Below are 14,717 nucleotides of genomic sequence, written 5' to 3' on the forward strand. Positions count from 1 at the left end.
AGTTTCCTGCCTGCTTCCTCATCTGCAAAAATAATTTTAAATAAGGAGGATAATAATAGCACCTGCCTGCCAGCACTGAAGGAAGGACAGGAGGAGATGATACTTGTAAGGCACTTCACAAATCTTAAAGCACCATATAAATACCAGCCATTTGTAATGACAATTTAGATTGGAAGATCTTTCCCACCCACTGATGGGCCACAGGAAGCCTCCGTCACATGCGGCGGGAGGAGCTTGCTAAGAGGAAAAGAAAAGTGTGTCACAGGAAATGCTGGGAGAGCTGTTAGAACTGAGGGAGAGAGCAGAAGCAGTCCCGTGCTGTGCTGTGCTGTGCTGTGAGTGTGTTTGTGGGAGGGCCCCAGCAGGGGGCGGGAAGGTTAGGGGATGGGAGGAGTGGTTCTCTGCTGTGACACTGTGTACTGAATTTGCTGCTGTGATGGACTGGGCTCACTGGTTTGGGGATCTGGTTCTCTGGTGTCTGAATAAATGGTTTACTACTTCTACCCTCTATGTGGACAGTCTCGTGTATTTTGCGATACAGAACCACACAGACATTTTGACAATTATCATCTATATTGTGATTATTGCCTTGCTAACACACTATCATAAAGAAATTAAAAATACAGACAAAAAGTAAAATATAAAATGTATTCAAAGCTGACACATAATCAATTCAGAGCTGGGTTCTAAAAACTGGTAGAGTTCAGAAAAAGACTTGTAGAAGAGGTAGTGACTGCAGGGAGACCCAGATTCCAAGAGGCAGAGGTGAGGAAAGAGAATAAGCCAAGATGGCTGAAGCACAGGGCAGAAATACTAGGAAAGGGATGTAAAACACACCTTGAAAGGCAGGCTGGAGCCAGCTCATAAAACAGGGTTTTAAATGCCAAGAGGAACAGTTTATGTTTTGTGTCTAAGGCAATAGGAAGCCACTGAAAATTCTTGAGCCGGGGAGTGACACTGTTAGTCACGGGCTTATGGAATATTAAAATTGTCAGCCATGTGGAAGATGGATTGGAAAGCTGAATGACTAAGAGAAAGGAGAACAATTAAAAGACTATTTCAACAGTATGGGTGCAGTGTAATGAGGGTCTGAACTAAAGGGCTGTCACCTGAGCAGAAGGACAGGAAGGGATACAACTTCTGAGTAATCAGACATGGAGGAAGAAGAATGAATGAAGCAAATGAGTAAGTGGAAGGAGAATGGGGATGCCCTTAAGAGGAATGGGAAAGTTTAGAGGGAAAGTTTTTAGACACAATGAGTTCAAGAAATCTTTGGGACATTCATGTGGGGATGTCTACTAGGCAGTTAGCAATACAAAACCGGAACTCAGGGTTGGGATTAAGGCTAGAAAGATTCAGGAGTCATCTGTATGCAGGTAATAACTGAATGCATGGGACTGATGAAATCACCAAAGGAAAAAATAAAGAGAAACTAAAACAAAACAAAAAAACCTAAAGCAAACTGAAGAACTCAAAATTTAAACTATCAAAAAAAAAACAAACCAAAATCTGACAATTACTAGTTAATCTTCCTTTCCAATTACTCGTGACAAAAACTGCTTTCCTAAATGTTCTCTGCAACTTGCCGTCCTTCTCAAGTGGATCCAAATGACAACTTAATGGTTCATAAAAACCTTATCATAGGGAGTGTGTCTTCCCTACTTGCCAGGGTCATCCACTTACCTGGACAGAAACTGTAGGGGCAGTTGCAAATTATTTTTCAGTGTCTGAAGTTGCTGTGTGTCACAACAAAGACTGACATTATCATAGAAGAAGCCTGGACAGAGTTCCTTTTAGAGGAGAGAAAGCAAACAAAGGCACGTAGGTCAGTATAGTTAAAACAGGTACCAAATGATGGTTCTCAAAAAAAAAAAAAGCTATTTCATAAACAATTCTCCTTAGACTAAAAACATACATCAACAAAACATTTTTAAAAGCTTCCTAAATAACTTAAAAAAATGAGCCAGAATGTGTTAGAAGAGTTCCAGGGAGGGAAGCTGTCATAAAGCAGAGGATTCTGGACTTGGAATCAGCAGATCTGGGTTCAAGTCCTGGCTCTGATACTCTGAACTTGAGTGCTTAATCTCTCTTGACCTCAGATTCCTATCTAATGAAAATCATTCCCATCTTCCATTAAAATATCTGTTGGTACTCACACATGATATAGCATAGTGTGACGTACGCTTTGAATATCCGTAACAATAATGATGATGATAATAACTATCATTGATAAAGCACTTTAAAGTCTGCCAAGCGTTTTATAAATATTATCTCTTTTTATCCTCACAACAACCCTGGAAGGTAGGTGCTTATTATTATACCCATTTTAAAGATGAGGAAACTGAGGCAGACCTACGTTTAGTGACTCACCCAGCGTCACAGAGCTTGTAAGTATCTAAGCCGGGATTTGAACTCAGGTTCTCCTGACTCCAGGCCCTGGGCTCTATCCACTGCATCACCTCGCTTCATACTATAAACATAATAAAAACACAATAAACTCACCTGCACTAAGTCATATCCGTCCTTCGGCAGTGGTTTTGGTGGCCCTGAATATTCACAGTTGTATCTCTTACCTTCAGATGTCATGCCACACTCTCCATACCAAACACACGACTGTGAAAATACCTAAACAAAGAACCCAAAATTCTGTAACCAAAACAAATACAAACAACCTTAATGCCAAAAAACATTTCAACAATAAAAACCTGAATTCTCTCTATAGGTACTATGATCTAAAGCAGAGGTTCTTAACCTTGGTTCTGTGAACTTGTTTTTAAAAATGTTTCAATCACTATATTTCAATATAATTGGTTTCCTTGGTAATCCTATGTATTTAATATTATATATTTATAAACATCATTCTGAGAAGGGGTCCGTGACATAAAAGGATTAAGAACCCCTGATCTAAAGGTTGCCTGTGTTCTAAGCACGACATCTCCCTCCCTCAAGCCAAGGATTAGAGAGACAGATACCTTTAAAAAGGAGGTCTTCTGGGGTTTTTAATTTAAGTACTCGGAATCAAAATTCTGCTTTCCCATATCTAGTAGTGGCACACACACAAATGGAAAGCTATTTTAAGGAAGTGACATTTACCGACTTTTCTATTTAGGGCTTTCTTAAGTACTGATAGGGGGAACAGGTAGTTTCAGGTGTGAAGAAGGAAGATTTGCTAGCAGGAACAAACCAGCCAGGTATGGGAAGATGGGGACAAGGGATTAATCTCATCCACAGGCTCAGGACATAATTCTACCCAATCCTTCAATCCCTCATCACACAAAGAACTAAGAGATGTTTTAGATATATTTGGGTTAGCTGGAATAAACCAAGAGTAGGAAGAAGGCAGAGTGCCTAGGTCTAGAGACTTAAGATCAGAGAAAACAAAGATTATGTTAATGTCAGCGGCCTCAAGGGTATCCCTTAATCATTCCAGGCAACAAATCTCTTACTTAAAAGTTTCTCAAGAGCCACCCACATTCCTCACATGACAGTCACAAGGCTATTAAAAAAATCAGAAGGAAGAGGGTGTAGTTTGAAATAGTCCAGTAAAGTTCCGATTCTAGATTATGGTGGCAGTACCCCGAAATCAGTTACCCAAAGTCACCTCAGTGGCAAGACAGTGGGGATTAACCACTAATGTTGCTCAGCCCCATGTCACACAAAAGAGAAGTATTCTTAAAGCACACTGACCACTTTTTGAAGGTAACTAAAGAAAAACTATAACAATCTGATTGAAGCAACTTCAGGGAAGTACACTCAGTCTACCAGTTTCTTCATTCTACAGACGTTAAAGGTGGAGGATTGGGCTGGATGGGACGGTAGGGGTTTAAACGAAGGTCCCTGTCCTCATCATGCTCACAAATCAAAGGGATATAATATATGCAAATTCACTACAGTATGAAGTAATACATGAGTGATTATGGAAATATTTTACCTGACTGCACATGTATAACCTATATCAGATTGCATGCTGTCTTGGGGAGGGGGGAAGGAGGAAAAAAAAATTTGGAACTTGAAATTTCATAAAAAGTGAATGTTGAAAACTAAAAAAAAAAAAAAGATGACGACTACTGTTTAAGGTAAGAAGCTGAATCAGACCCCTGGATTCCTTCTACTCTTAGACATCAGGAGCTCAAAGTATAACTTTCCTTCTCTTAACTGACATTTTAAATTCAGAGCTCCCCTTTCTGTGGTTCACACGACAAGTAAGTTCACTCTTCTACCCGTTTCATACCCCTGATGCCCCACCCCCACCCCCCAGTCTAGGAAACACTTGTGGTATACAAGAGGCTTCCTGAGATGCTCTGACCTATGGCTTTAGAAGAAGAGAACTCTCTGGCAGTGCTTTCAAGGTATTTTATATATATATATATACATGAGGCATTATTGGAGCTAAGGAGAGTAAGACAAGGATCCTACAGCTTACATTCCAATAAGATAGACGCCTAGGGGCTATGATTATTTCCGAGGAAAGAGAGATTATTTCTAAATCTGTTCTAGATTAAGCCTCTGTAGTTGTTGTTTTAAATAAAAATGAGGTTGGCTATCCATATGGAGGCAGTATTCCCCAGACAAAAAAAAATTCGTATTTCTGTAGAGGGCCCATTATCTAGTCACTCAGATTCACAATGTCTACCTCTCCCCTAACTCTTAGCCCCCATATTCAATCAACTGTCAAATCACGTGATTCTGCCTCCATAATAGCTCTCACATTCACCTCTCCACTCACACATTCAGTTCAGGCCTTTTAGTTACCTCTTGCCTGGCTTTTCTTTTTTTTTTTCCCACGATGCAGCTATTGATCCCCCAATCTCCAATCTATCCTTGCTCCAATCCATCATCCATCTAGCCACCAAAGGTGCAGCTCTGGCTATATCACTTCCTGTTCAAGTCATTCAGTCAATAAGCATTTATTAAGCACCTACTGTGTATCAGAACCGTAAGCACTGGGGATACAAAGAAAGGCAAAAGACAGGCCCTGCTTTCAAGGAGCTCACAGTCCAATGGAAGAGACAAACAAGATATAACGGATATATACAGGATAAATTAGATATACAACAGAGGGAGGCTTTAGAAGCTCCTTACCATCTCTGGGATGCAATATGCATATTCCTTCCTTTGGCATTTAAAACCAGGACAATATCATTCCAGGCTCTACTTCCTGATTGATTTCACTTCATTCACCCTTACACATTCTATGTTCCAGCCAAACTGGCCCATTTACCTGTATATAACATTCAATATGCAGCTTCCAAGCATTTGCACACGCTACTCTCCTTTCCAGAAGGTAAGCCCTCCTCCCCTCTGCGTCCTGAAATCTTTAGCTTTCTTCAAAGACCTGCTCGAGACCCACTTTCTACAAAGGTCTTTCCTGATGTTCCAGTTTTTAGTCACACGTGTCTTGTCTATATTTTGTATTCATCTGTCTATTTTTTTGTTTATCCCTAGCAGAATTAAGCTCCCTGAGGGCAGGAACCATTTCATTTTTCTTTGTGTCTGCAGCACTCATGACAGTGCCTTGCCTATAGGAGGTACTCAAAAAATGCCTGTTTAATGAATTAATATACTAGACTGGGGAAAAGTTACCTAAAAAAAGTTTCATGAACAGCTGTGTCTCCAAGAATTATTGGGGAGCCATCATTCTGGGATACTATTTTCTAAGCAATGTTACAAGTTATTTTGGGTATTCAATGATATTAATGTCTACTAAGTTAAAAGATCACACTGCTCTTGTCCTTTCAAGGAGTTCATTAATATGGCCATTCTCAAACTTTTCGCTGGAACTCCACTTTAAATAAAAACTTGGTGGGGCTAGACCAGTAAAGTCTTTTAAGGTGATTTGTTAAAATGTCTACTATATTAATGGTACCAGATAAATTAAAGTTGATTGAAAAACAAAAACTTCTAAATTCTTAAAACCAAAAACGTGACCAACTGAGGACCTGGCTTCAAATCCTCACCATGACACTCTTCACACGTATTTGGAGAAGTCACTTAACCTCACAGCTAACGTTTATACAGTGCTTACTATGTGCCTGGCACTGTGCCAAGCATGTTTCAATTATCATCTCACTTAATCCTCACAACAATCCTGGGATGTAGGAGTTATTATTATCCCCATTTTACAGATGAGGAAACTGAGGTGAATAGGGGTTAAGTGATTTGTCCAGGGTCATACAGCTAGTATAATCTGAGGGCCTGACTCCCAGGCCTGTGCTCTATCCACTGCTCCACTAACTGTCCCATCTGTAAAATAAGAGGGTTGGACTACATGGCTTCTAAGATCCCTTGAAGCTTCAAATCTATGATCCTTCAACTGCCATCAAATACTGGCTTATGAAAGTAAATGGAAAAAGGAAAACTGCTCTGAAGCACCTTACAAAACCAAATCTCAGCTTCCAGTTACTAAACATGTAATGATAATTAACTACTACATCACACCAAGTCATCAGTAATGTTGCTGAATCCAAATTAAAATGGATCCCAAAAAATGAAGGTTTAAATTTTTTTAAAATTCCAAATGCCACTTTAGTTTTGTCAACACCATGAAACTATATATTTAAAAAAAAATTGTAACAAAACAACCTAATTCTACTACTAAAGTTAAAGTCCTCGCAGGTAGAGACTCCGTGCCTTGATCAACCTGGAGTAGGCCTTAGAGTACAGTGCTCTGAATATATGAGGTGAGGTACCTGAGAAATGGAATTAAAAAACTAGACTGAGAACAAGGTCAAGAACAGAAGACTGCGGGACTTTATGATTTCTACGTTTTAGTGCTTATAAGATTATGGTGGCAATGGTTTTAACATTATGTCTTAAGAATATTTTATAAGCATATCTAGGAGCTTTTAAGCACAGAGGCAGAAGAACCAAAAGAACAACAGGTTTACTTATTAATAAATAATATTATTAAAATTAATAAATTAAGACTTAAAGGTAACATAGGTTTCCTGATGTGAGTGACTTTATTGATCTTTAGAGCAAGCTTTACAAAACAGGTCTTTGTGAGAACATTTTTTTTTCTAAGGGTTTGAGTGAGAAAGTGTCTCAAATTAGCAAAAAGAAAAATTGTATTACTTCAGTAGTCAACAATCCTCAGTCTTCACCAGTTTCACCTATTTCAATTAAAAAGAAAGTTATTAAGCACCTACTACAAGCTAGCACCACGCAGGGTACTAGTGATGCAATGAAGAAAAAAAATTTCTGCCCTTTAAATGTTTGCAATCTAGTAGGAACAACAGAGAAAGATATACAAACACACAATTCAAGGTAGAATGTAGCAGCAAAAAAGTTTATCTAGGTCAAGTGCCATAAGAAAATTTGAGGGAGGTGAGATCGCTTTTAGCTGGAAGAGATGGCAGTTATATAGAATATGAGGGAATGTTTCTATAGTGGCATCCTTTCATCTCAACCTAGACTTTGGGAGTGGGGCTGATACACATCCAAAAATAAACTGTCCATGCACTGGGGTGCACATTGCACTATACACTGCCCTTTAAGAGTTCTAAAATATTTCCAAATTCCATTCTGATGAGATACAATGGACTAGCGCCAGTGAATAAGTCACAAAACCTGAGCAATGACTCCAGTTCCACCTCCAACCAAATGGCCCCTGGGTCAATTATTTTAACCTACACCTCGGTTTCCCCCTCAAAAACTTCTGTAATTCATATCTCTTATCTTTTACCCAGGATATAAAAGGATTCACATGGGGTTGGTCAAAAGAAACCCACTAAAATAAACCTTATAAATTGTGCAGAGATTTGGACTTTTTAAACAGATATGTCTCAGTGAATAAAATTTTAAGTTCCAACTATATGCAAAGTATTATGCTGGACACTGTGAGATAGGAAGATCTGTAAGACAGGACCCCACCGTCATAGAGCCTACACTCTAATATAGGAGATAAAAATTACATAAATAACTACTTAAGACAGTAAGTTCCCTACAGCAGTACAACTAAAGCATTATTAAATAGGAGCTCAGAAGAGAAAGATCACTTCCAGACTTAGGAGTCTGAAGACCTGAGTTCAAAATTAATCTCAGACACTTCCTAGCTACGTAACCTTAGGCAAGTCACTTAACCTGTTTCCCTCAGTTTCCTCATCTGGAAAATGGAGACAATCATGTAGCTACCTCTCAAGGTTCTCATGGGGATCAAGTGAGATAATTGAAAAGTGCTTGGAACAGTGGCACATAGTAGGTACTATGTAAATGCTAGTTATTGTATTATTATGAAATTCTACTGATAATACTTACTAGTGCTGTGAATATGAGCTTTGGCTTATCTGTAATAAGAGGCATATATAGTCTAACAGAGAATGTACATAAAGAGCTTTGCAAAATTTAAATTGCTATAGAAATGTCAATTCTTACTATGACTAGGGAGAAAACTCCATGCAGAAACTGTATCATCAATCTGAGCTCTGTTTGTCTTGAAGAATAGTGAGCATTTCAAAAGGGATAGGCAGGGAGGAGGAGCACTCCAGGGATGATGGGGGAGTAAGGAGACGGAATGGACCAAGAGTCTAGGAAATAAGAACTGGGGAGTGCAACTGGAATGTCAGAAAGTCGGGGGGAATAAGGCTGCAAAAGTAGGCTGGAGACACGTCATGGATATACTCTGGATGTCCAGCTGAAGGCTCTGTTTCTAAATCTGAACCAGTGGGTACTGATTTTCTTGAAGGTGACACCCATCCTACTTTTACAAGTAACAAAACAAAAATTCTGACAAATATTCCTAAAATTTATTAAACGGGGCAAGGCCTCAGAAACAGAGATTACATTGTTTGGATTATAATGAGGGATTCTTTGTTCTGTGTGATACAATGGTGCAGTATCACAAAGACCTATTCAGTCTGTCTCTAAGCATCTGCATCTAAGAAAAGGTCATTTTCTTTGAATTACCAATATATGATATTCAGATTGAAATTTACCTTCCTCCCCACCCCATAAAAAAGAAAATAAGGTACAATCTATCAAAGTATCAATTAAGAAAAAAAAAGGTGCCCTGTTTCAACGTTTCCCTACCTTCCACCTTTCCGAGTCAAAAGGTTAGCTAGTCTAACTTTCTGCCTAATACCTATTGAGCTGGCTCAACTTTCAACTGCGCTAAATCCCATTTTCCTAAAGAACGAGCCCATGAAAGCAATTTGGAACTATGTTCAAAGTTACTAAATTGTGAATTCCTTTGGACCCTTCAATAACATTACTAGGCCTATAACCCCAAAGAGATTAAAGAGGAAAAGTGCTCATGTGTACAAAAATATTTTTTGGCAGCTAGGTGATACAGGATAGAGGGCTTGGCCTGGAGTTCCATTATACCCGAGTTCAAATCCTCTCTTAGACACTCACTAGCTGTGTGATCCTGGACAAGTTACTCAAACCGTTTGCCTCACTGTTTTCTTCCTGTAAAATGGACCCACCTCCCAGCATTGTTGCGAGGATCAAATGGGAGGTTTATAAAGTGCCTGGCACAAAGTAGAAGCTATGTAAATGTCAGCTATTATCTTTGGAATAGCAAAGAACTGAAAACCTGGGGAGTGCCCATCCAACTGGGAAATGACTGGGCAAACTAAGGTACATGAATATTATCGTGCCATCAAAAATTATGAAAGAGGCAGTTTTCACGAAACCTAGGAAGATCTGTATAAACTGACAGAGTAAAAAAACCCAAGAAAGCAGTGTATAAAATAGCAACACTGCAAAAATAATAATTCTGAAAAACTTTAATCAACATCATGAACAACCCATGATGAAGCATACTAACCACGTCGCGTCGGAGGTGATAGAGTCGGGTACAGAATGAAACATTTCTCAGACGTGGTCGATACGAGAATCTTCATATGTTACAGAGGTCTAGTTACCCCCTCCCCCACCAGTAGTTGGGGGAGGGGGACCAATCGAAGAAAGAGAAAATTGATTGCTGTTCATTGAAACAATTTTTCATTAAAAAAAGGGGTGGGGTGGGGGGGCTCATGATCACTTACTGACAAGAGAACTGGTATTCCTCAACTAAGAATGTTTTCTAAAATGTTACAAAAGTTATTTTGGCCAACTACAAGTTGGAGTCCTGGAGGGATCCAACCATTCAAGAGAGCAATTTGGAACTATCCCAAAAGGACTAAAAAAGAAAAGTGTGCAGTATATATACCCTTTAACCCGGCAATACCACCACTAGGTCTGCACTCCAAAGAGATCAAAAAGGAAAAGGACCTATATGCACCAAAAAATGTTTATAGCGGCTCTTTTTGTGGTAGCAAAGAATTGGAAATGGAGGGTATGCCCATCAACTGGGGAATGGCTGAACAAGTTGTGGTACATGATTGTGATGGAATACTATTGTGCTATAAGAGATGAGGAGCAGGATGGTTTCAGAAAAACCTGAGATTTACATGACCTGATGCAAAGTAAAGGGAGCAGAAGGAGAAGAACGCTGTACACAGTAACAGCAATGTTACAAGATGACAGACTGTGAATGACTTAGCTATTCTGCTCAACACAATGATCCAAGATGATTCTGAAGGACTTAAGATGAAAAATGCTATCTGACTCTAGAGAAAGAAGTGATGGAGTCTGAATGCAGACTGAAGCATAATTTTCTCATTTTCTTAATTTTCCTTGCTTCTTTTTATAACATAGCTAATATAGAAATATGTTTTGCATAATCTCACATGTATAACTGATATCACATTTCTTGCCTTCACAACGGGTGGAGAAAGAGTAAGAGGGAAAGAATTCAGAACTCAACTTTTAAAAAAAATGAATGTTAAAAATAATTTTTTAAAAAAAATGGCTCCAGGCCACATGCTATCATTTTGTCTGACTTATCAGCTGTTAAAAAAATTTAAGAGTTGAACAAGAGCAATCTTTTCCCCCTCCTCCCTCCTTCCAAAGTCAAGGTCAGATTTATTGCCAGGGAAATTAACTTGCCACTCCTAAAACTGTCATATGCCACTCCTAAAACCGTCCTATACAAAAGTGAGACTTTGTTTGTGAAAATTTTACTGACAATGGGTACTGCACCTTAATTTAATCAGCAAGCCATTCCCGTGGACCAAAAGCCACTAAAGCAATAGCCAAGTTGTTTCCTAACAAAAAGAATGTTATATGGACTGTCATCACGTTAGGATTTAAAGACCTTGGGAAAAGCTTGAAGGCCTTTTGCAATAACTAGTTTTAATCAATGATCTCCTTCTCTGAATGTTTTAGAGGGCTAACTATGCAGGGGTGAAAGCACTTGCACAGGATTATCCAGAATAGAGATCATCTTTTAAAAAAAGTGATCACAGCAGGAGCAGGACTGGCCTATAATATAATGCCTCTTAGTGAGATGGAGAACAAGAGAACTTCTCTCTCCTTCCTCCTTGATCTTTACCAGGATATTTGGCCCCTTGGAGATTTTGGGGGGGGGGGAGGGGAGGAGAAATCTTCCAAAACTTTCTTCACTTTTCTTGAGTAGCATAGTATGTATTAAAAACCTGATTTAAAAAAAATGACCAAAATAAAGACAGTTTTTTTTAATGGTATACAAATCCTCCCAACCAAGAGTAGCAAATGGGTAAGGGCCAGGGTGTTCTACACCTGGATGCACCCTTTTAGTAATAATGTACCAGTATATACCATTCTTGAGAAAGGGCAAATCACAAGTTACTCAGAAGTTACACATACACCTGCTATGAGGAAGTTCCCACTTGACTCTCCAGTTTTTCAGTTTTTGTAAAGGCTGGTATCAACTCTAATCTTCAGGAACCTCCCCCAAACAAACAAGTCAACACAGTGGGGGTACTTAATAAATTTTCATCTAATACTTTAGCCGTCTTCAACTGTGACCTCGTAAACGGCATTTTTGTTTAAAAGGGTGCACTTCCTATCAATGATCACCTTGAACATAAATGGCCGGGTGATTCTAAAAGTTGCTCTAGGCAACCGTCAAATTACTGCACAGAAGGTGCAATCTTGCTGAAGGGAGTTAAGGTTCCAATACCAATAAAATCACAGGTCCAGTAGCTGTGGGTGGTACGGGGTGGGGTGGGGCTGTTCTTATGGTAGCGATTAAAAAGGGACAAGAACAGAGAAATCATATCCACCGGCTTTGGGACACTCCTCCATTTCACCCGGTTCAGAGGCGCTTAGCACCCTCTCTTGGGAAGCTGTGATTCTGGAGCCACTCCCCATCCCTTAAGATAGAAAAATCCTTAGAAGTGTAAGGAAGCTTTCACGGCAAGCCCCCGGTGCGATGTTAAAATAACGTTTGACAAATATGAGAGCAATGCCTCGGGTTAACTGCATGTTACACTGGAAAGAGCAGTCAGTGGCCTGGGAATCGAAAGATTCTCGATCAACTCCCCCATTCATTACACTCATGTCTTGGCAAGTCACCTCTCATTTTCAGACTTGTAAAATAGGGGAGGAGGACTGGATCAAGAGTTATTAACCTGCTGGGAAGGGGGAGGGGCAGCGTCAATGGACAGATTTCAAGGGATAGGGAACTCAGAGGGGCCAAAAAAAATTACAATCTTTATTTTCACTTTCTGACTGAAATTTAGCATTTTCTTCAATTATTTAAAAACATTCTGACAAGGGGTCCACAGGTTTCACCAGCCTGAAAAAGGAGTCCATGACACACACCACCTCCCACCAAAAAGAAAGGGGCTAAGTGGGAGGTGTGTGTTACAAGCTTGTCCCCCCACTGTCGCCAAGCTTAAACGTTCCTTCCGAAGCTAACCCATTTGACTAAGTATGACGGAGAATCACCACCAAAAAAAAGCAAGCTGGCAGTCAGCCCATCCAAACACCTGGTAAGGACCCACCTGGCAAGGGGCGCTTTCTTCCTTTTCCTCTGCCTCGGCTTTCCAACCTCCTCTCCCCACCTCTCTATTCCCCCGGGCCTTTCAGACTGCTCTGACTCACAATCGCAGGAGAGGATGAGCAGAGATAGCCCGGTAGCCTTCGAGCCAGGGTGGGCATGACTCCGGTCACCACAAACACCCACAGCAACTCCCAGCTCTTCCGCAGGATTAGAAAGAAAGAAAGGGGGAGGGAAGGAGAGGGAGAGAAGGGGGGGGAGGAGATGAGGGGAGAGAGGAAAAGATACAGAGGGAGAGGGAGAGGGAAGAGGAGAAGAAAGGGGAGAGGGAAGAGGGAGGAGAGGAGGGGAGGAGAGTAAAGTGGGGAGGGGGTGCAGAGGGAGGCGGAGGGAGAGGGAAGGAGATGAAATGCTTCCCAGGGCCCTTCCTAATTGCTACCTGGTGCAAAGAGGCCAAGGTGTTGGCGGGGGACGGGGGCAGAGAAGCAGAGCACCCCCCCCCCCGCCCGCGGGTGATCTGGGGTCAGAAGCCCTGGTCGGGATTAAAGAGTAGGCACGTCTCGGGAGCGGGCGACACAAACGTCCGTGCTGAGCCCAGAGCCTGGGTCCGGGACAGAGGTAGCCCGGCCCCCGCCCCGAGTGAGTGCCGGGTCGCGGGAAGGGGTGCTCACCTGCACGGGACAAAGCAGCGCCAGGCCAACGGCCAAGAGCAGCCGGGGGCAGGGGCCGAGCGCCCTCATGGTCCCGCCGTCGCCGCAGTCGGCTGCGGTCACCGTGGCCCGTGGCGGGTAGGGGATTCAGGGGGACGCGCGCGCCGGGCGGAGCTGGGCTATGCTTAAGGGAGCCGGAGCCTTCCCGTCCAGGTCGCCCGCAACGCCGCCTTAGCTCGAGCCGGCGGAGTTTTGTGAGCCGGGGCCGGATCGAGCTTAATGCGCAAGTCAGGAAGGAGGAGGGGGTAGGGAGAACGGGGGGAGTCGTGCCTCCTCCTCCTCCAGGGTGGGGCTACGCATGAGATCCGCCCCTTAGATCGCCTCTGTAGCGGCTGCGGCGGCCCGCGAGGAGGATGCGCGCCTCCCTCACGTCCCGCCTTCTCTTCCCTGTCCTCCCAAGAGGGCGGAGCCTCGTGCCGCCAGGCGCCGCTCAGCTCCTTCCCCCCCCTCCCCCCACTCTCTCTCCCCTCGGCCCGCCTCCTGCTGCCGCAGCGCTTAACCCGGAGCCGGAGCGCCGCAGCTTTCCTTCCTTAAGCCTCAGCTCGGGCGCCATCGTCTACAAGAGGCTCAAGATGAGCTTCCTCTCCGCCAGTGCCCCTGCACCGCCTCAGGAGTCTCCTCGGCCGCCATCACTCTCTCTCCTTGCATTATTACAGTTCTCAGTGCATTGCCGTGTCACTTTCATGTTGGACTGCTTCCAGCTCACTCGTTCCTTGCTCTTTTTAGTTGCCTGGAATACTAGCAATGCCCCCCTTCCCCCCACTCTCCACGCCATTCTTCACCTCGAATCTTGTGGTTTCATACAAACTGAGGGACTTCCATCCAGCCCCCTCCCTTTATTCTGCGATGATTTAGGAGAGGAGAATGTTCCCAGGGACTTTGATAATTTTTCCCCGTCTATAGCGACAGTTCACCTTTCCTGGGGAGAGAGTGACCAGCCATTCCGAGGGGACCAAGGGTCCGGATACAGCCTTTTTACTTCTAGAATTGGAGGGTGGCTGGTGTTGAGTCTCCTCCAAATGAAATCTCTCAGCAATTGCTTTAGAAACAAAAAACCCGCAACAACCCAAGTGTGGTTACTAAAGGAATGACCCTGATGGGAGCCCGGAGACCTGGGGTCAAATTCTGGCTCTGAGTGACCTTTAACGAATCATTTTCACTTCCCTTCAACTCAACCGATATTTGTAAGTGGCCAAGTGCTC

The 14,717-nt window shown here is 42.3% G+C and overlaps 1 protein-coding gene across 2 annotated transcripts in view; it reads right to left on the reverse strand.

The window, feature by feature from the left end:
* NPC1 (NPC intracellular cholesterol transporter 1) overlaps window positions 1-13,745 on the reverse strand; it is a 54,606-nt gene extending 40,861 nt beyond the window's left edge. Inside the window, exons 1-3 of one of the 2 annotated variants that reach the window (XM_036742263.1) lie at window positions 13,477-13,745; window positions 2,503-2,625; window positions 1,684-1,790 (exon numbers count right to left, since the gene is read on the reverse strand). In XM_036742263.1, coding sequence (XP_036598158.1) covers window positions 1,684-1,790; window positions 2,503-2,625; window positions 13,477-13,545 — 299 coding nt within the window. In that variant the 5' untranslated portion in view covers window positions 13,546-13,745. The remainder of the gene's footprint in view (window positions 1-1,683; window positions 1,791-2,502; window positions 2,626-13,476) is intronic. The other variant, XM_036742262.1, reaches the window with a different exon arrangement.
* Window positions 13,746-14,717: the final 972 nt, after the last annotated feature.

Source organism: Trichosurus vulpecula, chromosome 1 (assembly GCF_011100635.1).
Source record: "Trichosurus vulpecula isolate mTriVul1 chromosome 1, mTriVul1.pri, whole genome shotgun sequence".
In the NCBI taxonomy this organism is placed as follows: Eukaryota; Metazoa; Chordata; class Mammalia; order Diprotodontia; family Phalangeridae; genus Trichosurus; species Trichosurus vulpecula.